This window comes from Aristolochia californica, unplaced genomic scaffold (assembly GCF_029961685.1).
Source record: "Aristolochia californica isolate CCGP_79_NKW_82.1479 unplaced genomic scaffold, dmAriCali1.0.hap1 SCAF_16, whole genome shotgun sequence".
In the NCBI taxonomy this organism is placed as follows: Eukaryota; Viridiplantae; Streptophyta; class Magnoliopsida; order Piperales; family Aristolochiaceae; genus Aristolochia; species Aristolochia californica.
This window is the reverse complement of record NW_027181837.1, coordinates 5389657-5417239: the sequence shown is the minus strand read 5'-3', so window position 1 is coordinate 5417239 and position 27583 is coordinate 5389657. Positions and strand designations below refer to the sequence as shown.

Below are 27583 nucleotides of genomic sequence, written 5' to 3'. Positions count from 1 at the left end.
ATATAAAAAGAAAAAAAAAAGATTAATTCTACCACTTTTCACAAAGAAACATCAGCCTTTTATGTAAGGGAGGCAGAGCATGAAAGGCTAGCAACTTTTCACAGTTATAAACTTTCTTCAAAGATCATAAAACTACAACAGAACATTCTGTTTTTGTTTTTCCTCTTTTCTTCTTCTAAAAGAAACCACACACCAACATGATAACAAACATTTCTTACAAACTTCTGATAAAATCATCCACATCTCCTTGACTATACATGGTTTAAATCCATCTACTAAATTCTTCTGACAAAAAATCGAAGAACAAGCGATTAGGAGCTGCTGAAGTTTATAACTCACAAGAATCTGTTTGGTATCTACGCCAAGGACCAGCTATGTTTCAGTTTTGGCGATTGCATGACCAGATTTTTATCAAATGAAGAACACAATAGGTTTCATCCTCTTCATCTGTCACCTGCTTTTGGCATTAAGCTGAAGAGGGAATTTTTCATTTTCTTTTCGTACAAGACATCACAATTCTGCTTTCATGCTGCCTACAAGATTCAATAGAGATTGTTGTTAAGCAAACAATAACTCAAACTGAATATCCATCTTAAACTAACCCTTTTCCCTTACCTTGCAGCTCAATATTGTCAGGAGGTGCATTAGAAATGAAACCCATTTGCTGAATAATGCTTTGAAGCTCATCATTCCATATACCCGGCATCTGCAAGTACTAAATCCGTTAAATTACCATAATGATCATTTTCACAAAAGAAGAGGTTGCAGCAAGAGAGTCCCAGCAAAACTAATTGAAGATTTGTTTGCTTCATATGTCAAGGTCCAGAAATTTCATTCCAAACACATTTTACCACCATCAGTTGCCAGTAGCTGTGTCATAAAGATACAAATAGTTAACATTTCATACAAAAGGTGCTTGGAGTTTAGGTCCTACTGGTAAACTTATCTGACCATGACTAATTTAACTGATGTTCATGTGCCTAAGTAGTTCTCCGTAAAATAAAAATCAAGTCGATAAATGGGAGCCCACATGTTGGTACTAGCAATCCTGACAAAAAAAAAAGCCTTAGAAATTACCTGTGGCATAATGGGGAACGGAGGGTTCATAGCTTTAAACGCTTCACTAGAATTATCAATACTTCCAACTATCATTCTTTCTTGTATGGCACCCTGTGGTGGTCCGAGCATATGCAGGTTAGAGGAACTCATTCCAGGGGCAAATTTGAGAATGGCTGTACTTCCCATTTGCGAGGTGAGAATCTACATTGGTGTTCCAGTAAAGCTTAGTTTAGTATTAGAGATTACATGAAGAGATTAATCATAGTTTCACATGAGTAACTAAGTTAAACTTACATCTTTTGAGAGAAGCCTTTCTATATCAAAGTTCAGTTCAGGGTTGACCGTCGCAAGTTTCATTGAAAGAAACTGTTTAATCGCAAGATGGAATCGAAATAAAAAAAAGGAAAGTCACTTAGGTCATGAAATTTCATTGAGCTGGTGTTTCTCTCAAGACACCACATAGTCACATACAGCATCAGACTAAAATCTTTGACAGGAAGAGTAACTGTAACTAACAAAACGCAATATTTTATCGAATAGTCTATGTCAAGACTATACCTCAACCTGTCGTTGGAGAGATTGCACGTAATTGATAATTTCATCAAGCATTACTGCTTTGCCAGTTATCTACAAAGTAAACAAGCAAACAATTGAATGCAAACTACAATTCAAGTGTAAAAAAAAAAAAAAAACCCTTCTAAACATGTATTACCAAAATACCTTATTGCACCCTGGTACAAGTTCTTGAAGAAACCTCATTCTTTCACTAATCTTTTCTCTTCTCACCTGTATATGAATGTAATTCGGATTTAAATCTCCCAGGGTATGATAATGTGCCATATAAAAGTTGCATGAACACAAACTCACTCTTTCTGCGAGGCTATGGCTATTAGTAGCCTGTCCTCGCCTTGCTCTAACATGAATATAATCTTCTTTTGGTGCATCCCCATTTTGGGAGCACTCAGCTTGTTTACCACATGTCTTTTGGGAATTCACTCCCGGGCTTTGTTCAGTTATCTGTTTTTTATCATCTTGGTCCTTCTCAGCTTCATTAGAGGCACAGGTAACATCTTTCACATTCTCCCTTTCGGCAACCTTTGTGAAAACCAAACCAAAACAAAATAAACAGCTGAAGGCTAAACAACAACTTTAAAATTGTATCTGTGATGAAGAAGAAGAACACTATATTTAGCCCACCTGAATGTCATCCACGTTGTAATCAGTGATCCTTTTTCTTTTCTTTCCATGATCTCCTTCTTGATTGTTTGCCCCATGATCATTAGGCCCGTGATCGGCCCCTCTGTATCCTCCACCAGGACCCATATTTCCACTATTCAGATTCACTGAAGTCTTCTCAATACCACATTCTTCGTTCTTTGGAAATTTTGGGGGAGAAACAGAGCCGGCAATCTGGCTGCACTCAGATAGACCAAATGAACCAATGATATCTGGAAATCTCCCATTGCCTATGGAAGAAAGCCCGGGGCACTCAAGCTGGTGAGAAGTACCATTAGCAACCTGGTTTTCCAGACCACAATCATTACCGTAGGAGAAAAGATCTCTCTGGTGAGGAGCAGCCACTGGAACAAGCGGGTCCCAACTAGAACCAAAGAAGGACTCTAACCCAGTGGAAGAGGAGCAAGGATTACTCTGCATGTCACAAATAGGGGTTGAGCTCATTGCCAAGAAAGACCCGGAAGACTGACAATTCTCTAAGCTTTCACCTCTGTGTTCGATACCAAATTGAGTATTATTTCCTGAAGCCATTGCTGAAATCCACAAATAGCTGAAGAAATTTTCAAGACGGACCCACTCGACAGAAAACTCAGCAACTCTGCTCCACCAACTGATAGCAACCGACTGCGAAGTATCCGAGGACAAACGAAGATCTAAATCTAAAGAGAAGCGGATTTTGTTAAACTGCAATTTCTTGCGGGACTCGACAAGGAACAAACTGGTTTGGCAGCTTTATACCGCCCAGAGAGTGGTGAAAGCAAAAGCGAGAAAGTAAAGGGAGGGAAACAATGCGTGGAAGCATATCATCTTACGATTCATCCACCGTCCAAGTTCAGTGTGAGTCCACCCTAAGATCAAGCCTACAGGGATGTTAAATGCCCCCACAGACAAGAAAGTGAACCTTTCAGAGCATAAAGGAGACCAAGATGAAAAGAATGGCATTAGTTAACAGGTCACCTAACTAGCCAAAAGGAAAGCAGATTCCTTTTTTTTTCCCCTCGACAGGTTCTAACCTCAAACCCAGAAAACCCATTGATTCTAATTTCCTGAATTCCCATTGTCCCTTCAAAATTGGCAAGCGAAAATCTTCTTCGCCGTAAACCGAAAGGAGGAGAATTTTTTTTTTTTTTCCGAACTTCAAAACGATCTAAATGGAAACAATCGGCACAGAGTTACGGTCTAGTGTAAGCAAAACCTGACCTGCTTTTCCGAGTGGCAGAAGAGAACCAACCAACAGCATCAAAATCTCGACGCAATCATAAAAAATGCCAAATGGATTTTTGCATAACAGTAAGGGTGTCTGCATAAACCGTAAAGGCGACGAATTATACCAGAAAAATGTGGCAATCCAAAAACGAGTGGAGATTTTGAGGGTAGTTACCTGCAAAAGTGGGGATGAATTATATGCTTTTGAAAGAGATTAACCACTCCCAACTGCCCTGTGTAAATAATACAGAAAATTAATCTACCCTCAGAATTATTTTTTCCTCTGATGTTCTTCTCTTGAAGGTCAAGATTGATATCTTTTACTGACAGATTGCCAACTATCCAACAGACCCTTGCTGTCCTACACTCATTTTTCTCACTGACAACCCACATAACCTTTTGCACTTATATTATCTCTCCAGCCTTTTCCTTTTGCATCTACGTATTTCTTATAGTTTTTCTGTCCGTCCACACAACAGATGGAATCTTATCATCTTTTTACCTTCTTGTCCTAGTTCGATTTCCAGCTGGTACAGTGGCAGTTGTTCTTCTTCCTCGCTGAGTCAAAGGATTGATAGCCCTGGCAAACGGCAACGCGTCCGGGCCCTTTTCCCATCCCAAGGACATTGATTCGGTAGACTTCAAATCCCTCAATCTCCATTCAAGAACCACTGAATCCTACGGTTCTAACTGCAACCCTGCCGTAATATTAGTTGCAGAAGAAGGAATTATTTTTGGGAGCAGCTGGAGAGCATCTGGGGTCTGATGATGACCTGTTCTTTGACCATGGAACCAGTGATTTGCCTTGCAAGTCACGGAGGCGACCCAATTATGGGAAGAGTGCCCCTGTTCTCCCTCCGTCTTTTTTTTTTTTTTCTTTTTTATAGTACAGTCGGGAATATCTGCTTGTTATGCGCTCCTCTGTAAGCATTGAGACTTTCACAAATTCACAAATGGTAGCTGCAATGCCATTGATTGACCCAAACATGACAATTCTTAGTGGAAATCTCAGACAAACTGGCAAACACCAACCATATTTTTTCTTAAATAAAGTATAATATTCTTTAATAGCTCCAAAGAACTGTGATGCAAATCTTCACCAACCAAATCAGTGGACTGATACTGATACTGATTTCTTTAGATGGCTGTTAAATTAAAATTCCGGCAATGCCTGATTCAATGGCCAGAATTTCGGCTGAATTGTGGGACACCTTGGGAAACATCTCAATCAATCAAACAGGATGACTTCATCTTCTCCACCTCCCGTCATATTGGAGATGTGCTGGACTCGAATCCAAATCAAATTCTCATAATTCTACAGACATTTGATCATTTCTCTTTTGACTTTGTATTTGTACTCGAAAGTTCAAAAGGCTTATTAGGGGATTCAAATGTAGTTGAAGACTCGATGCTCGGTTAGGAAAAACATAAACGGAAGTGATGATTCAGTTTGTGCAGAGGAGGTTGAGGACAGCTAACGAAGAAAAATATTAAAATTGACCACCAAACCAGTATCATTTTCATTGTAGTTTGGAAAAGAGTTTTCATTATCGTAATCATTCAAATTTACTGATGACTTTAATCTTGGAAATGCTAGATTAATTACAGACGGAAGTAGGGGATTAAACAAAAGATTCATAAAAAAAACAGCTGCCTTCATGAGGAAGCTTATAGAAAGTTATTATATTTCTGCAAATCTCTGCAAAAATAAAAAAGGCCGTACTGCAAAATGCTACAACCCTCGCGCGAGTGAATCACAATAACACATCTTCCAGACAACGACCAACGACCAACGACCGACGCGGTCCCCTCCCTCTCATTTGCTCAATCTTTCCCAAAAAAAATGAATTAGAAATTTGCTTCAGCACACAGCAGCCTTGCCTTAGCTAATGATGCAAACTCGCTTTCTCCGTTCTCAATGCGCCTCTGCCCCCCATAAATGAGAAATCTTCCGGCCTTGATGATCACTCCACCCCTCCCGTCTCTGCCGTTCTCGAAGCAGATCTGTTTTCATAAGATCCACACCAAATTCGTTCGTACCCTCTGAATGAGGTAAAAGAAGCCCAATAATTTAGAAGCGGCCTTGATTACATCGGAAAGAGAGTGGTAGTTCCATGACAGATCATGGATGGCTTCTTTATTGTCGTCCCAGAATGTGATTCGAGTAAGAGTGGACAAGGGAATCATCATCAGCACTTGTCCTGTTTATGTTATGCTATCAAAGGAAGAAGGGAATGGTGAGCTTTGATGATTACTGTAGCAACTCCTCCTTAAACATGAGCTTTGCATCTACTGCGTCACATGATGCAGAGTACAGTGAAGACTCAGTTAAATGGAAAAGAGTATGTGCGATGATGGCAAACACCAAAGCGATTTCCTACTCTGGTCCACTGGTACGGATTCCTCAGGGGCAGGAGGAAGAACTTGAGATCCCAACAAGAGGTTCGATTTCCATTAAGGGTGTATCTTTCTTGATCGTTGGGGACACCCACTCGCGAGAATCATTTCTTTTTCTGCAATGGAAATTTGTTGACATAACAGGTACTGAAAATGGGAGTACGTCTGCCAATGCTCGGCTCCTCGGATCCAAGAATAAAAACCCTGGTGTAAAGACAACATTCAGGCCTGGAGGCCACCTGAAATTCCTGAAACTCCAAAACAATCCTTCTCCTACAAATCACTGACAGTTACAGATGAAGAGTGACACTGTTCTGTTTTCTTTCTTTCGTTGTCGTCGGCGGCGGCGGCGGCGGCGGCATATAGCACCTCACCTCATACTGTTTTTTTTTTTTTTTGGGTTATAATTGACTGGTGCAACTCTTTAAGTTTTAACGACATGAATTGTGAAAATATAAGCCCACTTTCTTATCAGCGGACATCCTGGAAACAAAATTAAAACAGGATGAAGAACGATTTGAAGAAATGCGCACAAAGCACTTTCCATTGCATCTGCACACGCCATTCCGGAAAAGGAAATGCTCACAGCTAACAAGGGAATGCTCATATAGATTTAGAAAACACAACCTTCAATTCTCCAATCAAGATCAAGTAGGACTAGGAATCAGTACGAAGCTAACTGCCAGATGCAAAGAACCTACAAGCAAAAGATATTGCACAAGAAGAACTTCTCACCAACTAAGTAAACTCTTCATCACGGAATCCGTTGCTGTTGACTTTTGATGATCACCAGATTTATCTTGCCATTCATGTTTCCTTAACGCATTCGGAATAGAAACTTACTATGCACATAAACTGCAAAATTTACTGGAGATGGAAATGAAAACTGAAGCACAGGACACCTTGAATTACATGAAAGAACAGAAAGAACAAAATTAAGTAAAACATACTGATCATGGATTTTTATTTACAATTTCACTAAGAATCCAAGTGCAAATAAGCCACTCTAAAAACAAGAATGGTTGGTTACTAAACACTGAAGAGTGATATAATTCAGAAAACTGTTCTCGAAAGTGAATGGTTAGTAAACTTCCTACACTCTGAAGAGTGAAAATTCAGAAACGCAAACCTTGACTTAATTCATTATGACATGTTAAAAGGGAGATATTTAAAAATTCGATAGAAGCGACACAAAAAATACAATGTATGCTGTCCAAAAACTGATCATTATATAAATTTTCAAAACAAACGTGAGTAAAACGCATGGAAACAAACAGGATAAAAGAATGAAGAATTAGAAGGAAAAAAAAAGGTATACAATATTTTTACAGCAGGAGGATTACTGCATAAAGAAAGAGCAATGCCAAGGGCCTCTCCAAAAGGGAGTACAAGCAAAAACAAACGAAACATAAGAACAAACACAAAAAACTAAAGCCCAACAACTACAATGGTTACATCAAATTACTCGTGATCAAGCAGAATAGAGTCATAAACAACTAGACATCGAAGATGAACCCCATTGAAGAGAAGTCAGTCAGGTTGGCATCCCCATGGATACGCTCCCATTAACTATGAAGTTTGTGAAGCACAATCCCATCATAAAATTGGTGAAGCTGCCAAAAAGGTAAAAATTACCCAGAGATGCAGCTAGCGGTGTCCCCAAGTAATTATTAAAGCTTAACAGTCAGGAGAAAGAATCATCAAGAAGGCCTCAGTCCATAAACGACAGCATGCAACTCAGCCTCCATCAAGTTAGTATCTCCACAAGAGTCATGGTATACAAAAATGGTTTTCCCTGTGCTATCTCTAGTCATATCACCCCTTCCAAATATGCAGTTACTACTCTGTTCCAACAAGTTTTAAAACAAAAACGTTTCCAAAAAGTGCATCTGCACCTAACTATGGCTTGTTTGAAATATTCTTAGAACAGTGTAGTTGTTAAACACCAAACACTTCTTATTGGTAAACTATATAGTATTTGATAAACTAGATAGTTTTTAAATAAAGCATATGTAGCAAATGTTATCTTAATTTTATTGTAGAAAACAAGAAGAGAAAAAGAGACTGCAATGTAAGTTTTACCTTTAGCAATTGAAAATTCCAAGATCTAATAGATACAGGATGAAATACTTTTTGAAGAACATACACACACACACACACACAAAAGATTTCTGGATCAAATTACACATTAGGGAAGAGAACTATTATCATCATAATGACAAATTCGGCAATATAAGAGGTGAAGACAAAAACCTTACAGACCCAATGGCAAGTAAAGGATTTCATTTAGAAATACCTCCAACTAAATCAATTGCTCTTTAAGTTTATAAGTATTAAAAATTATATCCTTCTGTCTATGAATAAGAATAGGGGACCATTTACTAAAGATGATTGAAAGAGGAGATCCTATATCCCCAAGATGCATGTTCTTAGGTTTGTTATCGAGATCATAAAAATTAATCATCTAAACCTCTTTATACAATGGGATCGCCAACAAGAGTAGAAGGTAACAAGGAACTGCACATCAACTGCTTGACAAAAGATATTAATGACAATGATTGGTTATGTGTTAACAAGCTTTTACACACAGCCGCTTCAAACAAAGAGAGCAGCTCTCAGTAAGCCAGTGTGTCAATCACATGACAGAATTTGGATCTTCTTGTACTTAACAATGAGAAAAAGGCACAAAAATTTTCAAACGAAAGATAAACTAAAACAATTGATCAGAAGGCAAGAACAGCAAAATACATAAATAGATTAGTGAATATGGATAAATTAATATATCATGAAGCTGACAATGGATCAAGCATGCACATACTGATATTGTAAAGAGACAGTATTATGCCTATTCATCTACCAGTTTTACAAAGTTACAAGAGACAGTACCATATATTCTCATACAAAATTATGTAACGTGATCATTCTTCACTGTTATTGTACTGTACAAGACAGAAACAACTACTCTATACATCTGTACATGAAAACTGATAACAGAAACTATTTCTAGCACCTGATAGTTCCAGAGCAAAGAAGGATGAACCATGATCCATCAAACTAAACATCAAACCCGCCAAGAAGAGAGTGAGGCGAAAAACGCCTTGGAGGAAATCGAGGAGACCCACCACTTCGAAAAGGCAGACCACCAAAAAAACCAGGGAGCCTATCACAATCTCCACCAATAATAGAGCCAGGAGATCCAAACGGAACAGGTTTCCTCATAGGAAAGTGTTGATGAAACCCAGGAGAGGCCTCCCTCCTCTGTGTCACTGTTGTCAACATCTTCTTTCTCTCGCAGGAAATGGCAAATTTCTCTTTCCAACGGGCTCCATTTACTACCTCTTCATCCGATAGTGGAAAATTCTCTACGAACTTCTTCTTCCACAAATCATCATTTGATGACAGGTACTTTAGTTCCAGACATACACATGCCATCTTCGCAATATCTGTTCCAGGCAAGCACTCCAAAATGTGAATTTTAAGATCAACAGGGAGGCGCATGAAGCATGGAGGTGGAGTCAGTCCAGCTTTCTCAGAAAGCTCCATAAGAAGAGGTAACGAGAGCTTGTCTTTTACAATCTTCCAAAGCTCAAATACTGCCTTTTCATCGGCTGATCCAGAGCATTCATCCGAACGACCATATCGCTTGCAGGTGCTATCTATCGCTGGAGCCAATAGTGAAGCATTCAAATTAATATGGAACACATTTGGACTCCCAACTACGGACCCATAAATAGATACATACTTTCCCAAACTAACAACCTTCAAAGCTACAGTAGAAGAATATGGAAGTACGAGAGAAGGCACTGAATACTCCACACGTAAAAGAGGTTTGGCCGTGCCCGCCCATCCTTCTGGAAGCCCAAATCCATCAATCATGCATCCCTTCATGGAATCAAAACCCACAAATCCAGACTCCAATAAAGCGCCATGAACAGCAACAATAAGAAGCCTATTACAATTTCCATCCACCTTATCTACCTCCTCCTTAAGGACCTTCTTTAGGAAACCAGGAACAGAGTCTTGATCAATCTCCATATCTACCAGCTTCTCTCCAGGATCGTAGGGTCTCTGAAATGAATCAACGGTCGAGGTATCTCCCGCACTGAATCCATAGCCATCAGTTTGAAGGGCTTTTCGCTTCTTATCCATCTCGTCTTCAGCAACTGAGAGGGCTTCCCCAGAAGCCAAACTACGAACAGGAATTTCACTGCGTGGTGCCGTACTCGCACCCACTTGCAATGTTCCTCCAAAGTCAGAGCCCTTATTTTCCCGTGAACTTTTATTTTCAGGAACCGAATTTCCTGCACCAAATGCATAATTTTCGTGAGGTAGGGCTTGCCCCGAGGAGAACCCATTACGGCTCAGAGTATAAAAAATGAGGTCGCCGGAGGTCAGACCGGTGGATTGAAGAGACTCGTGAGGGGCGGCAACGAACTCATCTTTGCGATTGAGCGAGAGATGTAGGGACTCAGAAACAGAAGAAATCTTATCAGCAATGGCACATTTGAGATCTTGCAGAGAGCACGGAGACGGAAGTTGGATTTTTAGGGTTTCCTTCGAGTCGAGGGAACGAATTCTGAGCTTCATTGGAGTAACGAGAAGAGTACAGGGCGTGATTGAGAGGCTAAATCTTGTGGAGGAATTGATGATATTAATAGGTAACAAATAAAGGCGGTGACAAATTTTAAACTTACAAATAGATTTAAGAAAAATAACGTCAATGCCACTAATTTACATATAGAGGAAAGTGCACAAGAAATTTATTAATAAAATATTTTTATTAATAAAATAAGATATTTTAGTTTGTCTAAATTAATAAATAATTTAAAATAAAGTAAATTTATTCATTTAATTATATATATATATATGATTAAATGAATGCTTACTTTTATTATATCCAAATACTAACTCAAATTGCTACTTCTACAATATCTAAATCCTCACTTTTAAATTAGTAATAAATAATATTAAAACTTATGAGTTTATAAAAAAAAGGATATTTTATTATATAAAACTACTCTAATATATTTATATTTTTATTTAACCTTTTGTTAATAAATATTATTATTTATGTAATTAAATATTATATATTATATATTATATTCTACATTATAAAATTTATTCTATATTATATTTAAATATTTAAATATAATGTAAAAAATACTTGTAAAAGGGTGCAATCCATATAAAAATTTCAAAATATTTTTTCAATCAATATTAATATATTGATTATTTATCTTGTGAACATAATATAATATCAATTACGCTTATTTCAGTGAGGATGGAACTGAAAAAAAAATGATCATTATATTGAAATCATTATCCAATATGTTTTCTTAATGACATTATAATAAAAAATAAATAACACATTTAAATATCTATTATAAAAAAAATTCAAGTGACTACCCGTGAAATACAACCTAAATGTTATTTTCATTAAAATACAATAATCAATAGTTTTTCCGCATCTGAGTTGCTAATACTTGATTATCTTAAGGATTGTGCTACATGCTTCCTTTTAATATTTTTTTACTTGTCCTCGTCATCTAAAAAAATATCACCATCATCATTATCTTCAGCATCATCCTGATCATCTTCTCCATCAAACACATTATTTGAATCAACAACTTTATTTTCAAATATAACCATGTAATCTTCCTTAAGTATATAACTATGTAATAGATAAAAACTAGTTAGAACTATTACTTAATATCTAAAGCAAAAGGAGGATCATATTTTAATATTTTTTAAAAAAATGTTTAAAGCCCCAAAAGTACACTTAATAGTAGTGTGAACAATTCTCTCTAATTTGTAAGAGTGTTATCTCCATTTTTTTTTGCAAATGATAACGAATCCCTTGAAAGGAAGCCAAAAACCCTGAAAGATTTGCATAACAAACATTTATGAAATAATATTTACTTGTAATAAAATATATATTTCATATACATTAATTCAAAATAATAATAGATAAAATAGACTAAATAAAGAAATATCATTTACCTTCCGGTACCCAAAGTTTGTCTCGTCTTGTTAATGTTGACTTTAATACACATGAACCAACTATTAATCCCTCCCATCTAGTAAGTACATAAGTAAGTTGTATATCAAATGTAATGTTGCCATTACATTTTGTGAGAGAAAACTCTTCCTATTCATATATGTGCTTTAATATGAGTACCATCAACAACACTAATACAATCTTAACAATACAAATTTAATTATAAAAAACTTGATATTAACCTAAAATTATTCATCAAATGTTTTTACCTTAAAGTAAGGATAAACACATGTAATTGTTCAATATAATTAAAATGTAGTTTGATAATAGTATCTAACACCTTATTAAAATATTTACTGATGGTCTAATTTGATCTATTTAACATCTTCGATTAATGTTGACTAATAGTAAGACAAAAATATGCAAATTGTTCTTTCATAGAGATAGTCCTTGTATCAGATAAGAGTCTTATATTCTTCAATATCCTTGCCAATTTGAGAAAATATTTTAGTTCGTACTTTAAACCTTTTGAAATTTAAAGAATGATATTTATAATTTACTTTCGCACATGAAAATCCGTGCTTATACGTTTTGCCTAGTGAAAGTGAATTCAGAGTGCACTAACAGGCCCGTGAATAACCTTGAAAGTAGGGAAGTCAATAGGTTGGAATAAGACCATCCTAGTGTGAAGTTTGTGTGTGAACCATTAATATACTTAATAGATATAAGCTTCTTAACGAGTTGGATGTGGATTTTACTGGTTTAAGTTAATAGATAATCCACTCAAACTGTTAAGATTAATGAAGCTCTACTCACCTGAGGAGGGAACACAAGACGCCGAGGTTTTCTCCCAATCTCCGTTTCACACCCTCCCCCTCCTTGCCCTTCTCCATCTCCAAAGGGGTAACCTTCAACCGGCATAACTGAGCTCTTGCAGATCTTTTCTTCCAAGGATTCATTGGCTACTGTGAATATCACTCTCTATGATGGTGAGCTTCAAATTCCTCAAATTTCTATTGTCTAAACTCTCGTTTCAATGTTACATGAACAAGTCAAGTAGAAACAACCGAGTTTAGGATATGCTCTGGAAGATGATGTTTTGATTGCTTCACCTGTTCTTAATTTTGCATTGTAAATTTTTGTATTTTTATAGTTTTTTTTTTTTTTTAATTTAGAAGACATGTCCCAAATCCACAACTTTACCATCTACATATATGGACAATTACATTCAGTTCAGTTACTTACAAATCCCCTCTGAAAAAAGGAGGATTAAAGAAAGAGCTTGAAAATGTGCCTCCACCATTAGGTAGCAGGGTAAGGAAACAAACCACGGCCAACACAAAACCCCATGCATACCGCTCATCTCCCATTGGAGTGATCTCATCCTTCGCAGGTATTTCCTCTCCACCTCTGAAGAAAGTTGCAAACAAGCCCCACGCCAAGCAGAGGACACTTCCACTTAAGCCACCAATCCCGAGCAACAGAGATGTCCCAAAAGACAGCAGAGTTGCCACATTTCTACCAAACAAAGCTTGAGCTATCCGGCCTCCTTCAAGCCTACCACAGGGCAATAAGTTCAAAGATGTCACCACTATACCTGCATGATCAGATTTCCATTGTTCAGTCAAACTATTGTGTTCTGAAGAGGCGAAGCAACTCAAGACTTGGTTAAGAACCAGAGAAACAAAAAAGAGAGGAAGTACTTGCCTAAAAGTCCAGCAAATGCAAGGGGATCAACAGGAACACCAACACCTTCTACAGCATTGGGTAGCACATTCCCCAGATCATCAGCATAAGGTCCAATTGCAAGTTGGATGAAGGACAGTAAAGGGTTGTTATAGAAGAACTGAGGCCTAACATACCTGCAGACAAATGAGTGTAAGAGATCTTCGTCTCAAAGAGAGAGGGTACTATTTCTGTGAAATTAACACAAGCTTACAGAGCATTATCGCCTCCATTGAAGCTTCCATCGACCACAAAAGCTGAGATTGCCAATGCAAGTGATGTCAAATAAGCACTAGCAGTGCGTGCAACAGGAATATCGAACAAAGCTTTCTTATTTGGCAGCAGGGACTCGTAGTTATTCATAACGCCCAGACACCCGGTCCAATTAGATGGAACTAGAAAAGATGGGCTGAGTTTAACACCATGGTGAGCTGCTGTTAACCTCGTTGTAATCTGCAATTCAAGCAAATGGCCATCCCTGTAAGTGGATGAGGAGTTTCATGTGTTTAACAGAACAGAAATTACACATTCTGTGGTTTAAATCAGTTCAAGATCCATTTTCCCCCAAACAGTTACATCAGCTTGACTGTAAAGAATAGGAAGCTTACCTCAGAGACCCCTAAGATGGTAAGAAAGCCACCAAAGAGAGGAATCACATCAGCTATATAGTCATCGAAAGTAGCACCTGGCTTGAGGAAGAAACCACTCATCAAGGCTATTGTGCCAAAAGTAGTCACACATAAGGCTATGGCACTGATATATCCCCAAGGAGTACTCAGCTTAGTAGACTCAAACTGCAAATCAATTTCAGCTTTGGGTTGTACTACGCAAACCTGAAGGATAAAGAACCCTACTCAGTTCATCAAATTCAACAAATACAATAATTGAAAAAGTAAGAGAAGCTTCTGTTTTACTGTCTTAATTTACTGTTTTGTTATGTCGTCTTTTTGCTCCTGCATGAGCCAGATGAGAACTTCCCTACCAGCTGCCTCTGACAGTTTTTTCTCCAATTTGGGTATGACTTCTTCAATGGGTTTCCTCAAATTACCGATAAATATGCCCCCATCCCCAAATCTCCGAACATCAACGGCGAAAAATGTATCAAAACCAAAACAGCCTTTCAACTGCAGATAACAAGTAATATAATCTTCTCTATGAATTTTTTCACTCAAAAACCAATACATACATCAGATTAATTCCAAGCAAAGCCATAATTCTTACCTTGTTAAGGTCTAGAGCCTTGAACGCCTCTTCCGCTTTCTCCAGCCTCTCTTTCTCCTTCGCCAATCTATCACGCACGACCCTTTTGAAAAATCCAGAAATCGGATTACCATCTGTTTCAATATCAAGCTCTTTCAGCTTCCTGTCAGCCCTTTTCTTCTCAAGCTTTATCGCGGCTTCTATCGAGGGATTTCCCATGAACTTTTTGAACTCCTCGTCCGTCTTCCAGTCAGTTTCTTGCTGTCGCGTCCTCTCCAACTCATCCTCACCTTTCTTCTCATCAGCAACAACAGATGCTGAGGGCTCACTGCTCGACTCTTCATCCTTCTGGATGATGGTAGCCGTGGAGGAAGTGGGTTTACTTTGATCTTCATTCGCGGCGTTAACGATGAGTCTCTTCTTCGAAAACTGCGAAGAACATGGAGAATACAGAGAACCAGTTTTTAGCGTCAAGGGGTGTTTCGAATACACAGATGTTGGCTTCAGGCGGGTCTTGAGAGGGGGAATGGAGGGGTTGAGGAGGAGCCAGGAAGCCATGAAGGGCACCGCTTGAACCGTGGAAGGCAAGACGCCATGGATTGGGTTATGAATCGGTGCAGAAGAGGCCTCGAGAAAGTTGGAGAAGTAGCGGGAACTCGCGATAGAAACGAGCTGACGACAAGAGACGGAGGACCCATCCTCCCTAGCGCTCGACGCCGACGCTAATGGCGAAAAGACACGTGGTAAGTCCATCTCTTATTTACAGTGGGCCCCACTAAATATCTTGGAGCACGTGTATGATCACTCTTGCACCTATTGGCTCGTACTTGGATAAGGGATTCTTATAGAGATACCGGGTCCACCACGGTGGGGCCCGTTAACAGAAAATTATTAGAAAACACATCCATTATTTAACTAAATACAAATAAAATATAAATATAAATAGAATTACGGAATGAACCAATTTATATGCCTCCCTCTTGGGGTACCGTCGGAGCGATCAATCTACTAGATTTGATCACTTTTACAAAACCCAACCCAAGGCCCAGCCCACTTTGAGACCTACTTGCAATGCCCAATTCACTCAAGGCCACTTGACTATTTCAAGTGCTTGTTGGGTTTTTCTCTTGTATTCTACGTAAGTGGGCTTCCCAATACGATCCAGTTCACTTCTGTACCTTGTCCTGAAACCAACATGCGCAGCCACTGCGTGTTTGGGCCCCACAGCGTAGTAACTGACGGCAATGATCACGTAAATCTGGCGCTAGATTCGGACGCAGGAGATAAAGCCGCCTCCGCCGATCTTAGCTGAGCTGTTTTTCTCTCCCGTTCCCACCGTCAAAACTCCACGTGTCACCAAAAATACGGCGGGAGGGCCGGTGCGAAGATTCGGGGATAGATCTCCAACGTGGACGTGTCGATCCTTTTCCGTACCACCTGCCCGGTTTGAGGGCGACACGAACCAACCCGCTCCCATCCCTCGACTGTCTTTCCTTCGTCCACGCCTTCCCTGCCTTCTTTATTTTTACTATTTTCCTTTTTCTCTCCCCATAAATTTTTTATTTTCCGTCTCACCCTTCTCGTTCGCCTTTTTTTGCCTCCTTTTGCGAATATTCCAAAGTTGAGCCCTTTAATTTTCTGAACCGTACAACCCGGTGGTCCTACAAGCTTCCACGGCTGCGATTTTACGAGATCAGCAAACGGTACACTTCATCTTTTCCCTCCCATTTTAAAAAAGGTGGGCCCAGGGTAGTCGAATCTGACGTGATGTGCCGGGGACGAATGGGATCTCTTCCTTATTCGGCAAAATCTCTTGTCCGTTTTTCATTAATAGATGAGGAATAATTGTCCGATAAATAATAATTTTATTTTAAAATTTAAAATTTTAAAATTTAAAATTATTCTGACTTTTAATTTTAAAATTTAAAATTATTCTGACTTTTAATTTTAAAATAAAGGCTTAAAAGTGGAGGATGGAATAAATATCGGGTGAGAGAGGACGAGAACATAAAGCCAAAATCGTACGGCCACTGGAAATCCACCTGGCATGAAAGTGGGACCTCGTGATATTTCCAATCAATCAGAGAGCAGAGCGCTCTCAAGGTGCTTCATGAACTCGCGCCTGCCGTCGCCAATCACCGTCGCAGCACCTTGTCCCTTCCAAGAAATTACTAGTTTACTGAACAGACAGCCCCGTTCCCGAACCAAACATTCACCGGCCGGCACGCATCGGATTCCCGATAACCGTGTGACAGCTGACAGAGACACACGTAGCGGCACATGAAATCGTGATTACAGACTGACAAATCTACGTTACGTTATCAGGCTTTCTTCTTTCCATCGTAGGCGGAAGCCACGTCTAGGAAAAAACACAAGTCAAGATTAAGGCGAAAAGCTTGTGGATCGTGGCAAAGTGAAAGATTGTCAAGTAATGAGAGAGATTCACTTTCGTTTGATTACTTTATTATTGAAAAGATTGGTTTTCGCTTTAATTTCTGGCTGATAGTTGGCGGCCATATCAGGTCTTCCTGCATATTCTTGACTTATGAATGAAGCCACCATACGTTAAGACAGTGATAAAGGAGCACTAATCTGTCACTAGTGCGTGGTGGACCTCAGTGGAAGATCATCCAGAAGCATTTCTGGGGGAGTGTCTTACATGATTATCATCTTTTCTTTGCTCTTTAGCTATTCATATTACTGTAGGCTTACGTAATCAACTGGAGACTAGGTTTTTTTAATCCACGATCAGCCTGAAGAGTGAGTTTTTCTGTAATCTCCCGTGTAATTTCGACGAAATGGGGTAAAAGTGGACAAATTTGATCTCAAGTTAAATGGCCTCGAGGCTCCAGTTCAAATCTCATTAAAAAAACACCTTGCAGTCGGGCTCTTGTCAAATATTTCAAAGAAGCAGGCTGGCAGTTTGTCACTGTCTTTCGTCGGTGACTTTGAAATACATGTAAATCCTGCTATCCACTCTCTTCCCTGTAACTGATATAAAGGTTTTTAAAGATGTTTCTTGCATGTTTAAACACTGAAACTGCTTTAATCATCTGTTCTGCAGACAACAAAACTACCAATAGCTGCTGTAGATGACGATTATATTCCATGAGAGCAGCCGTGTGAACATGGTGGGGGTATGCGCGAGGTCACAGAAGAATGGTTACTTTTTATAGCTTTTGCCCCAGATGCAGACATTGTAGTTCTTTAAAACCCACCAAGACAGCAACTTTGCCTTTTAACAAAGGGGAGGGGCAGAGAGTTTATGAGTTTTAACTGGAAAGCCATAACAATAAGTGCAGACAGAAGCCTAATCATTCTGACCAGTTCTAAATTAATACACAAAGACCCATCATCAAACTCATGGGAGCAAAGATAAACATGATTAGAGAATCTACTCCTTTTTGCATGATACAAGGAATGTTTGTTACCTTTGATCAAAGAGCAAAAGAGTGAAAATGTAGATTTTGCAAGGATGAGTGTTGGGTGGAAGAGAACTATAGAGAAAAAGGTGGAAGAGTGGACGGCCAGTCAAAGCAAGACCATCCATTATTGGGAAGGCAATGAGCTGGTTTTTGTACTTAGCAAGATCAATTCATTCAAACCAAGAAATCATTACCAGTTTTAATGCATCCAAAAGGAGATACTTTTAAGAATTTCAATCCTTGTGTTACAGAAACGGGACCTTCTAGACCATGATCTTCACAATTGCACATCTCCACCTGAAAAACCTAAATCAAAATCAAAACATCTCCCCCTCCCTTCTCTCTATCTCTGGGTTTCTTTTTTTCTTCATGCAAAACTTTACATGGTTTTAATAAAAAAAACATAAGCTGGTTATGCATCAGTCCAGGCAGCGAAGACGGGGACGTGAGCCATAGAGATGGTAGGCCTCAGTTGGTTTGATGGGATCCATGAATTCAAATGAGGCTGACCCACAAACCGTGGTCCCGACGGCTTCGACAGCATCATCGAGAGGCCACCCCTGTCGGGGCTTCCCTCCCTTGAACTACTCAAGCTGGTCACCAAGGACGAAGGATTCGATACGTGGGTGCTTGCTAGTTTACCCGAATCTTCAATCCCTTCAGTTGAATTCACTGTTTCGATTCCGATCAGATCATGAAGGGATGCAGAAAAGGAAGGGTTACGATAATTGGTAGAAGCATTCATGGGTTTCTGATCAAGAGCCTCCACAGTAGGTTGCTCTTGGGAAGACTGGTATAGAACCATCTTCCAATCTGTGCCACTGTTTTCCTCAACCAACTCGGCTTCTCCATTGCTGTTTTGGGTCGTCGATGGGTTGCTTGTTTCAATCTCTTTGTTCCTCTTGGCGAGCTCGCCTGCTAGCAAAGTGCTGCTAGCGGTGATTCGCTCAACATCGTATCGAGTGATATCGAAGTTGGTAACAGCGTTAACCCCACGAAATTTGATGGCCGCAATGTCGTAAGCTTCAGCAGCTTCCTCCTGGGTGCCTGAAATTCAAAACGGAACCTTTTTTAACAAAATCAACGAAGAAAAATGGGCCTTGAAGGAAGATTAGATTCCGCTTTTCCGTCCTTAAAATGTGGCGTATATCTGAAAAACCAGCCTTAGAAAAAGCTCAGGGAGTAGCTAACATTCAGCCTTATAAAAAGTACATTATTGGTGGCCGAGACGCAGCCTTAGAAGTGCTTTGGTCTCCTGAAATATCAACCTTTTAAGGAGCGAAAAAGGAATTCAAGCTTCGAAGAGCTTGGAGTCCTAATGAATCTTTAATTGTCAAGCCATTATTTTCGGCTTCTGTGGCTGATATGTGCGAGAAAACGACGACTCGCGAAATGATGGGTCCTACGATATAGATTTTAGGGATTCAAATATGACACAGCCATTAAAGGCTGGCCGTAGCTATTTGAGATAAATAGTAGTACTGGACTGATGAATTTTGCAGTTCTATTTTTTACTAAGGACGCACCTATGGTGGCAGATCTTCGACTTAAAAGCAGATGGTAGATTCAGAAATACCGTAGGAAAACTATTTACGGCATGGTACAGAACTACATATAACTCGGAAATAAAAGGTTGAAGAAACTTACTGAAGGTGCCTAGATAGAGGTCTTTGTTTCCAGCCACACGACCGATCCGAGCTTGCCATCTCCCATGTTGGTGATGCCTATTTCATACGAAATTTAACAGAGATTTAGAGAAGAGCAAAAGGGTTTTCGCCAATCACTATGTATTTTCCAAAATAGGTAAGAAGAGAGGGTGAGAGAGAGAGAGAGAGAGAGAGAGAGAGAGACCTGGTGACTCCACGATACATTGATGCCCCTCTGGAGAAGCCACTGCTTTTCCTGAAAGAAAAAAGAGCGACATGACAACTAGTACAGAAGAGAAAGACGAGTTTTATGGGATTCGTGTTTTTTTCTGTTTTACCTTCTCAAATGAGCAACGTACTCCTGTCTGCTCATATTCTTCATTTCCTCGAGCTCTTCTTGGTAATTTTCCAACTAGAAATGATCCATAAAGCCATTGTTTAGGAAAAATACATTTTGAAGGCTTTAAAAAGCTAAAGGACAAGGGAATACCGGGAAGTTGATATGGGTTGAAGGACCCCAATACTTAAGAGCAGCTAAGTCGTAGGCTCTTGCAGCTTTCTCTTCCATGTCATAACCACCTAGAGAGCATCAAACCAAAGGACATTAGGGAAACTAAACTAGTCATTTAAAACGAAGACCTGGAAAAGAGGATGTTTGAATGGGGCAAACGCCATACCGAGATAGACTGCATAGTGGTTGAGTGTGCAGGAATCACCGCAGGCAAAGGAAACGACAAAGCCAAAAAAGAATATCAGTTTCACGGCCTTTAAATTTCACATAAACGAAATGCAAAAGGGTATTGAAAGCACCAACCTTGTCTACCCTTCCTGGTCTGGCCTTCCTTCTTGCAACTGTTGTCCCAAAGATGGGCTTCGTATCTGCCCGTCCACCTATGCCTGGTAGAAGCAAAATCTAGGGTTAGGCACAGGAGAGATGTTACAATACAATGGAGGTGGACTGGGGATTAAACAAAGAAAAAAAGGAGAGAACGGATGATGAATCCATCCGACATCTATGACATTGTAGAGAAGGAGAAAAACAAAGGAAAACTATGAACAGGACATATAAATATGAGAGAAACAGGAGACAGCCGAGAAGCGCCTGAAGAGAAAGAGAGAATCACCTTGTAACACCTCTATATTGTGAAGTTCTCTGCCCAAATGTATCAATCGACTTCCTGTGAACAGGTTGCTTCTGCCCCATCTTTCCGCCGGCTCTTTTCTTTGTATCGATAGCCACACATTCTGCGGACAACTGCTGTGGGGCAGTGACACAACTGGACTGGGACCCTGGACTCATTGACAAGCTCAGGGACTGCAAATCTCCATAACCCATTGCACCAACAGAAGCAGAGCTGCCTCCTTCCTCGCCCAAACAACCCCCTATTTTATGCTCCAATCCGCTATTGGCATCATAATGCCGTGCCGCCCAGTTCTTGTATCCCGGAATTTCTTCCTCCGTCATAGGGGGAAGGTTCAGGCTGCAATCCCCCATCGGGCTTTCTTTGTGTTCACCAACCAAAGGAGAGTGATATATTTCTTGGCTCGTTAATCCGGAAAAATACGGGTTTTGTTGGACTTGAATCTGTTGCCTGAAAGGTTGCAGTAGGTTTAAGGAATGGTGTCTATCCGTCTGAGTCTCTGTATTTTGGTGGTAATATATGCTGTCCAAGCTCAAGGCCATGGCTTCCCTGTTGTTGTCTCCATACTGGTGGGTCCCCATTGTTGCACCACCTAAGAAATCTTCAAGTTTTGGAGATGAAGTTGGCACCATTACTGCAAGAAATACAAATTTCAGTCATTAAGTAAGCAAGAAGTAGCTGGTAAAACAACAAGAAATGAGAAACATAGAGCAGAAAATACAGAAACTTACCCTCCTGTTGCGATCTTGTGAGTGCTTCCATGATGCACAGAGACCCATCAGACTTCAGCGGCATTACAGACAACTGAGAGTACAACCCAGCATTCTCTGCTTCATAGCAGATTGAAGAGCCGTTTATATGAGGAGCTAAAAAGAAGCTTGTGGGAACAGCTGAAGAAGTCTGCGGTTGATGATGATGATGATGATGATGTGGGTCTGTAGAAACCTCCATGTTCATTTGAGGGGAGAGAGAAAAACCGAGCCAGTTATTATTACGATTGTTGTTCATGGGCTTCATCTTCTTCTTCTGTCTCCCTTTCTTCCAGAGAGATTCAGTCGGATCTACCGTAAGGTAACTCAATCATTGGAGAAACCACATAATCATTCCTTGCTTCTCTTGCTCTCCCACCATTTTGAAACCGGGCTTTTGTTTTCTAGCTGCAGAGCGCATCAAGAAAAAAAATCTGTATGCCTCTTCTTCTCTGTCCCTCTCCCTTATCTACGCAAAACCCAGACAGAAAAGCTTTAGATAGAGAACAAAACAAGACCCTTTAGCTAAGCAAAAAGAATGAGTTCCAGCGAGCAACACCGGGGGCGACTGCCATAGGGATCTGTGATGTGGGAAAGAGCATGTTTTTTCTTTTTCTTTATATTAACGCTCTTAAACCCTACTAAAAACCGCCTAGAAACCGAACAACGAAGAGAGGATAAGGAGAAAAATAAAAGCTGCATCAAAGTATTCAAACACCCAAAAGGCACAAATTGGGCTTCTTACTCTTTACGGAGTTCTGGACAATGTAACCACAAAATTAAAGCTGCAAATTCTGGATTAGCACAGAGATTTTGCTTCTTTCTTCCCGCCTGGAAATCTAGCGCGGAGGTGGTCATCAGATAACCAAAACGGGTTTCGCTTTTTTACTCTCTCATGGCCACGGATAGATTGACAGGAGGAGACAACTGTCCCACCGGTCACTTCACTACAGTACCAGGCTCTGTACTCGTCTGGAACATAAGGATCTAATTAAAACTATTATTTTCGATTTATACCTATCTAGTCCAGTTCAAATCAAATCAAACAAAAGAGGGAGAGAGAGCAGAGAGAAAAAGCAAAAGAGGGGGGGAGGTCGGCCGAAGCTAACGAAATAGTTAGATTTACATTTTGCAAAAGAGCAAATTGGGATCGATGGAATTTAGAAGAGATCTCTGTGCTTTTCTTAAGTTAGGGTTGTAGTCAACACCTGCTTCCCAGACAAAAAGTGGGACGTGGGTCTGGATGATAAACATGAAATATTCCAGGAATGATGAGCAAAGGGCCCCCAAAACAACGAAAAGCTTGTAAGAGGTACGATTATTATATTGTTTGCCATGATTACTGGATCCAGTTATTGCTAAGTGGCTGTCTCCAATGTTTTGAGTAGGAATCCTCTAAGGCAACTTCCATCCTTCTTTCAACTAATGGATCCAAATCTCCTTTCTAAATGATAAGATCTCTGTCCGGATCAGGACCCAGCTGAACTACTGAATAGGCAATTAGTTTAAAGACAGAGAAACCCCAAAGTGCTAAATATTTCTTCTGTTTTAGCAGCGATTATCATTTCATCGAACTCAAGTTCTGAAACCACCTGATTTCTTCTTCATCTTCCCAATCGAGATCATTATTCGCCCATGACAGAATCCTCTTCAACTGTTCAACTCTGTCTCTCTCTCTCTCTATCTCTTGAAGTCTTGTTTTTCCAGAATCATTGGTTGGGTAGGAGACTGAGAGTGATTGCATGGGAACGTGCACGCCCAGTGGTAAGTCTGAGGAGAGACAGATTTTCTTGAGTAAATGATTTGGTTTGGAAAAAGAGAGATTTTGAGATGGAAACGAGAGAGCGGCACACGTACACTAGCCAGACTTCTTCTCTTTTGATTATTGCAATGATGAGTGAATCCACCAAGCCCAGCTCCCTCCCTTCCTTCCACTTTTACTAGGAATAATGCTTCACATCCCCATGCTCACTCCTCCCCCTGCTTTTCCCATTTGTCTCTTTAGCCAGGAAGGAAAAACACAGAGATGGAGAGGGATCTCATGTGACCATTTGGCCATTTTCTTAGCGAGTCTCAACACGAGACGGAACCTCCAAATGTATTCATTCTACTAAACCCAAGAGCAAATGTTCAATCAAAATCAGATATTCGGGTCATTGGGTCGCTTCAAGGATGTTTTTTAATGAAAGTTTGATGAGAAAAGTATGCAATTACTGAAATACAGGAACAACCTCTTTTTCCTTTGGGTGATTATGATGCATGCATGGAGGTGCAGGGGAATAACCAGAAAAATATTCTTTATTTATTTCTCTGGGCGTGATAAAAGAAATTGCTTTTGCTTTAAATGACAACTTTTAAGGCATTTGGAAGTCCTCCAAGGAACTGTTCAACATTTGAATACATTCAAAGGAATCTTCATGCTCTGAATTTTACTTTTCAGCATTTCACCTCGGAGTAAACACAAATAAGTGCTTTTCTCTACCAGAGAAGAAATTATCTGTAATAAGTGAGACTGTTAAGAACTGAAAAAGCAATCATTAAACAACTGAAATATTTGATATTGAAATTAATACATTAATTTCATGTTTTACATAAGTAATGAATGGAATGGAATGGCTTCAATCATAAAAAATAAATTCCAGAATTCAATTCTTGGTGGGTGGAAACAAAAGACAGAAAAGTTAAAATCCCTCATCTCGAATCAGTTGCTTACAAAGAACTACTGTTGCCAGTACATTGATTGAAGAAACTCAGCAAAAAGAAAGAAGTGATCGAACGAGGAATCTCTATAAAGAAGTAGATAAGTCTGAAATCACCAAAAATGTAGAATTTGCTTCAATGGACCCTTCTGCTTTATCTCTCACCTATTTCTGGTTTTGATGCTGCCTTCGGTCGATGGGAAAGCATTTGACAGGAAATTTTAATAAGATTATAAATTAGTTGTATAACACAAGTAATTTACTCTTAGATCTTAGTAAGAGCGAGGGAGAGAGAGAGAGTTGGGTGGGAAGCAGACAAACTACGTACAAAAAGGCTCTGCATGAACGATAGACAACAAGTTTCACACTAGCCAACACATGGCGACAACCTTGCTGCTTCAACTGTGTACGAGCAGCTCTAGAATTTTGGTAAACACAGTGTCAGCAAAACGGACTTGCATCTCCATTCTCGACATCACAAAAACAAGCTACAGTCATTGACCAGGAACTACTTTCCATTTGTTTCTCTCTCAAGCTTGGATCTTCCTCATCATCTTGAAACTGTTTTGAGAAGAAACGATCCCACACCCACAGCGGGGACCGTTCAAGCAGGTTAAATAGTCCTGTCATGTCTCCGTAAAACTGAAGAATATACCATGAAAATGTGCTTGTAAAACGGCCATGGCCGGACAAAGCTAGCTACTATCCACTAAAATACAACCGAACTGCCCTTTGCTATTTTGTGATCAGTTTTTCAAATTGGGCTTTCCTGAGCAGGAACAGACGCAGGTCCCCATCTGGGTGATGTTCCAGAGCGGAGCCTTGTTAGAAACAAGGAATGTGGGATAGAAGAATTAAAGTCCCAGGAAAAAGACATCTGCATTGCTCCCTTATCGAAATTGATAATATGCAACTTGACCTCAGCTCATTTTTGTCAAACATGAGGCCCGCATTCTTCAGAGGTTAGGTCACACCACCCCAGACATTCACATGCAATCATAATATGCCTTCTGTGTTCTTTTGGGGAGCAGATCAGGAAAACCCATAAGCTCGAGACATTCTTTAAATTTTTTGAAAACTGATTAATTTGATTCTTAATGAGGAAAATATCCATGCGTTGTCCTGGTAAGTCATTAAGAATGGAAGGAGTGGCCTAAAAATGAAAGTGTGCCAGTCATTTGGACAGGTTGTCTTTTACTGGACGTAGGGCCTAGAAACGAGTCCTTGCTACTGAGAACTGCAATGGCTAATTGTATTTTTTTGTAGGGGGAGGGACCCGGCGTGGAAAAAAGTTCCAAACATAACTGCCCTAGAATAGCATTGTCTTTTTCAATGGGTACACAAAAAATAAGAGTAAAACGAAGCAAATCACTGCAATGAAATTCAATGGCCTTGTCTTCCCCTCTGGGAACACAAAAATCCAAACAAAATCAACCATGAGGACCAGCAAAGGAAGAATGGATAACCACTGGGTACAAACAGGAGAGAGAGAGAGAGGGGGGGAAACAGAGAGAAATCCAAACTTTGTAAAGAAAGAAAAGCATGTGATACGGAGAGTTGCAGACAACTTGCTGGAGAGCTTTAATGGACACTTTAATGGTGAAGAAAGTGGAATGTCATGTGAACTCTCCCTGTGGTTTCTTAACTTTTGTATCTCCCCCATCTAATTTTCTCCACCAACCCATGAATAAAACGTCACAATCCAGTGCTAATGTCTCATATGTCGTGATCACCCAATACTATTACAGACATACCCGCACAGTCCCCTCGCCTTCTCACTTTCCCACCGCACAGATGTAGATGGAGATGCCTCTGTCGTTTCCATATCTAAGGCCTTCTGCTGAGTGCTAAACTTGGTTCGGAATTTAGATCTCTTTTGTCACTCTCATTGCCGAGAAGATCAGCTGTCTGTGACAGAGGGGATCGAGTGATGGACATCTCATCAACAGGGAAAGAATAACAAGTCAGGCTTGAAGCACCATCAGAGAGAAACACAGAAGCAACCATTTTTGTGTAAGTATAGTTTTTTCCATTGTGGGCATATTTGCCTTCTCGGCTCATAAATTTTCCTTCTTTCATTTCCCCTGTTTCCATGTTTCATAGCAGTTCATCGCTTGCACTTTCCAGCATTGGCTTGGAGAGATGAGGGATCCTTCTCATACCCCAAAAAGTTGTCTTTCATGTCAGCTGCATGGGATGAAATAATAATGCCTTCGCTTTCCTCTTTATCCTTTTTCTTCTTCCATGAAGAGAGAGAGAGTGAGAAAGAGAATGAGAATTGAGGTAGGTTTCCTGTTTGCAGGGGTGGTGAAAGTCTAAAGACTGGTTTTGACTTACTAAGATTGTGGAGAAAAGATGGCCTCCATTATGTCTGTCAAAGACAAGCTTCCTGTTGCAGTCACTTCTGTTCATACTTGTTTGAAAATGGACAAATAAACAAAAGAGTAAAACGAATTACTGACTCTTTTGTTTTTTTTAATGAAAAAGAATAGACAAGAGATAGTGGTTTGTTTGTTAAGTGTGGACTTGAAGGGACTTTGGGTCATATCAGAAATGGGTGGAGGGGCCCCTCATTGGCTCAAAATGGAGAGGAAATAGGAGGCTATTGGGCCATATCAAGAAAATACCAGCACCTCATCCAACTCATTGGAGTCCAGTAGGGTTTCAGACACAGGCTAGGTGACCTTGGACTGTCTGGTATTTCTTGGATTTTCAGGAGCCAGATACCCAAATGGTATTCAAGAATAGGCGGAGGATTTCTTCCTCTTGATTTTACGGAAAACACTCATGCCAACATAGCCATCTATAAAACTTGCAGTACCAGCCAAATTTTTAAAGATTTTAGGGTGTCTACCCTGGACTGGCATCTGAAACTTTGATCTTACACAACGAAAAAGGAATTGCTAGAGATTTTTAGCTCAAATTTATCACAGACTCGAGAGTAAAACACGATGATAGAAAGATCCATGGGAAAAGACAAAAATTACAAATCATAAAAAGAAAAAAAAAAGGTTTAATGTCAGAAGTGGGATTTGAACCCACGCCCTCTCACGAGGACCAGAACTTGAGTCTGGCGCCTTAGACCACTCGGCCATCCTGAC

The 27583-nt window shown here is 39.8% G+C and overlaps 4 protein-coding genes and 1 non-coding gene across 6 annotated transcripts; all 5 read right to left on the bottom strand.

Annotated features, from left to right (window-relative positions):
• Window positions 1–95: 95 nt before the first annotated feature.
• On the bottom strand, window positions 96–3353 carry LOC137952546 (transcription factor bHLH49-like). Its single transcript, XM_068799628.1, has 10 exons — window positions 3309–3353; window positions 2784–2948; window positions 2257–2709; window positions 1927–2154; window positions 1780–1845; window positions 1618–1686; window positions 1354–1425; window positions 1078–1260; window positions 616–706; window positions 96–533 (listed from the first exon to the last, which is right to left on the bottom strand). Exons 1-10 carry the CDS (start codon window positions 3351–3353, stop codon window positions 511–513), a joined length of 1395 nt encoding a protein of 464 aa, XP_068655729.1. The 3' UTR covers window positions 96–510.
• A 5275-nt stretch (window positions 3354–8628) lies between these two features.
• LOC137953707 (F-box protein SKIP22-like) lies at window positions 8629–10507 on the bottom strand. The gene is made up of 2 exons (XM_068801183.1): window positions 10296–10507; window positions 8629–10199 (listed from the first exon to the last, which is right to left on the bottom strand). The coding sequence occupies exons 1-2, from the start codon at window positions 10483–10485 to the stop codon at window positions 8953–8955; spliced, it is 1437 nt and encodes a 478-aa protein (XP_068657284.1). The 5' UTR covers window positions 10486–10507; the 3' UTR covers window positions 8629–8952.
• A 2572-nt stretch (window positions 10508–13079) lies between these two features.
• LOC137953951 (probable zinc metallopeptidase EGY3, chloroplastic) lies at window positions 13080–15423 on the bottom strand. The gene is made up of 5 exons (XM_068801519.1): window positions 14843–15423; window positions 14230–14454; window positions 13836–14074; window positions 13604–13758; window positions 13080–13493 (listed from the first exon to the last, which is right to left on the bottom strand). Exons 1-5 carry the CDS (start codon window positions 15377–15379, stop codon window positions 13138–13140), a joined length of 1512 nt encoding a protein of 503 aa, XP_068657620.1. The 5' UTR covers window positions 15380–15423; the 3' UTR covers window positions 13080–13137.
• Window positions 15424–18443: 3020 nt separating this feature from the next.
• LOC137953950 (AP2-like ethylene-responsive transcription factor ANT) lies at window positions 18444–22617 on the bottom strand. Of its 2 annotated transcripts, XM_068801517.1 has the most exons (10): window positions 22529–22617; window positions 21766–22252; window positions 21017–21668; window positions 20707–20789; window positions 20570–20578; window positions 20383–20471; window positions 20231–20304; window positions 20098–20148; window positions 19894–19970; window positions 18444–19293 (listed from the first exon to the last, which is right to left on the bottom strand). In XM_068801517.1, exons 2-10 carry the CDS (start codon window positions 22049–22051, stop codon window positions 18659–18661), a joined length of 1956 nt encoding a protein of 651 aa, XP_068657618.1. In that variant the 5' UTR covers window positions 22052–22252; window positions 22529–22617; the 3' UTR covers window positions 18444–18658. The 2 variants fall into 2 exon arrangements, with proteins under 2 accessions (XP_068657618.1, XP_068657619.1); XM_068801518.1 differs by lacking the exon at window positions 22529–22617 and having other exon boundaries at window positions 21766–22380.
• A 4882-nt stretch (window positions 22618–27499) lies between these two features.
• TRNAL-CAA (transfer RNA leucine (anticodon CAA)) lies at window positions 27500–27583 on the bottom strand. The gene has a single exon. It is a non-coding gene; the product is annotated as a tRNA-Leu (tRNA).

Bases quoted from the DNA above. Each gene is read 5' to 3' on its own strand.
- LOC137953951 (XM_068801519.1), bottom strand. From the start codon at position 15,379: ATGGCTTCCTGGCTCCTCCTCAACCCCTCCATTCCCCCTCTCAAGACC. The intron at 14,455-14,842 runs GTAAGAATTATG...TTTATCCTTCAG, and splicing joins AGGCTCTAGACCTTAACAAG to GTTTGCGTAGTACAACCCAA. The intron at 13,494-13,603 runs GCAAGTACTTCC...CTGATCATGCAG, and splicing joins TGCATTTGCTGGACTTTTAG to GTATAGTGGTGACATCTTTG.
- LOC137952546 (XM_068799628.1), bottom strand. From the start codon at position 3,353: ATGGGAATTCAGGAAATTAGAATCAATGGGTTTTCTGGGTTTGAG. The intron at 1,426-1,617 runs GTATAGTCTTGA...GCGATTAAACAG, and splicing joins CTCTCCAACGACAGGTTGAG to TTTCTTTCAATGAAACTTGC. The intron at 534-615 runs GTAAGGGAAAAG...TGAATCTTGTAG, and splicing joins TGACAATATTGAGCTGCAAG to GCAGCATGAAAGCAGAATTG.
- LOC137953950 (XM_068801517.1), bottom strand. From the start codon at position 22,051: ATGAAGCCCATGAACAACAATCGTAATAATAACTGGCTCGGTTTTTCT. The intron at 20,790-21,016 runs GTGATTCTCTCT...TGCTTCTACCAG, and splicing joins CAATATAGAGGTGTTACAAG to GCATAGGTGGACGGGCAGAT. The intron at 20,305-20,382 runs GTATTCCCTTGT...GATCATTTCTAG, and splicing joins CAACCCATATCAACTTCCCG to TTGGAAAATTACCAAGAAGA.
- LOC137953707 (XM_068801183.1), bottom strand. From the start codon at position 10,485: ATGAAGCTCAGAATTCGTTCCCTCGACTCGAAGGAAACCCTAAAAATC. The intron at 10,200-10,295 runs GTCTGACCTCCG...CATTTGGTGCAG, and splicing joins CGAGTCTCTTCAATCCACCG to GAAATTCGGTTCCTGAAAAT.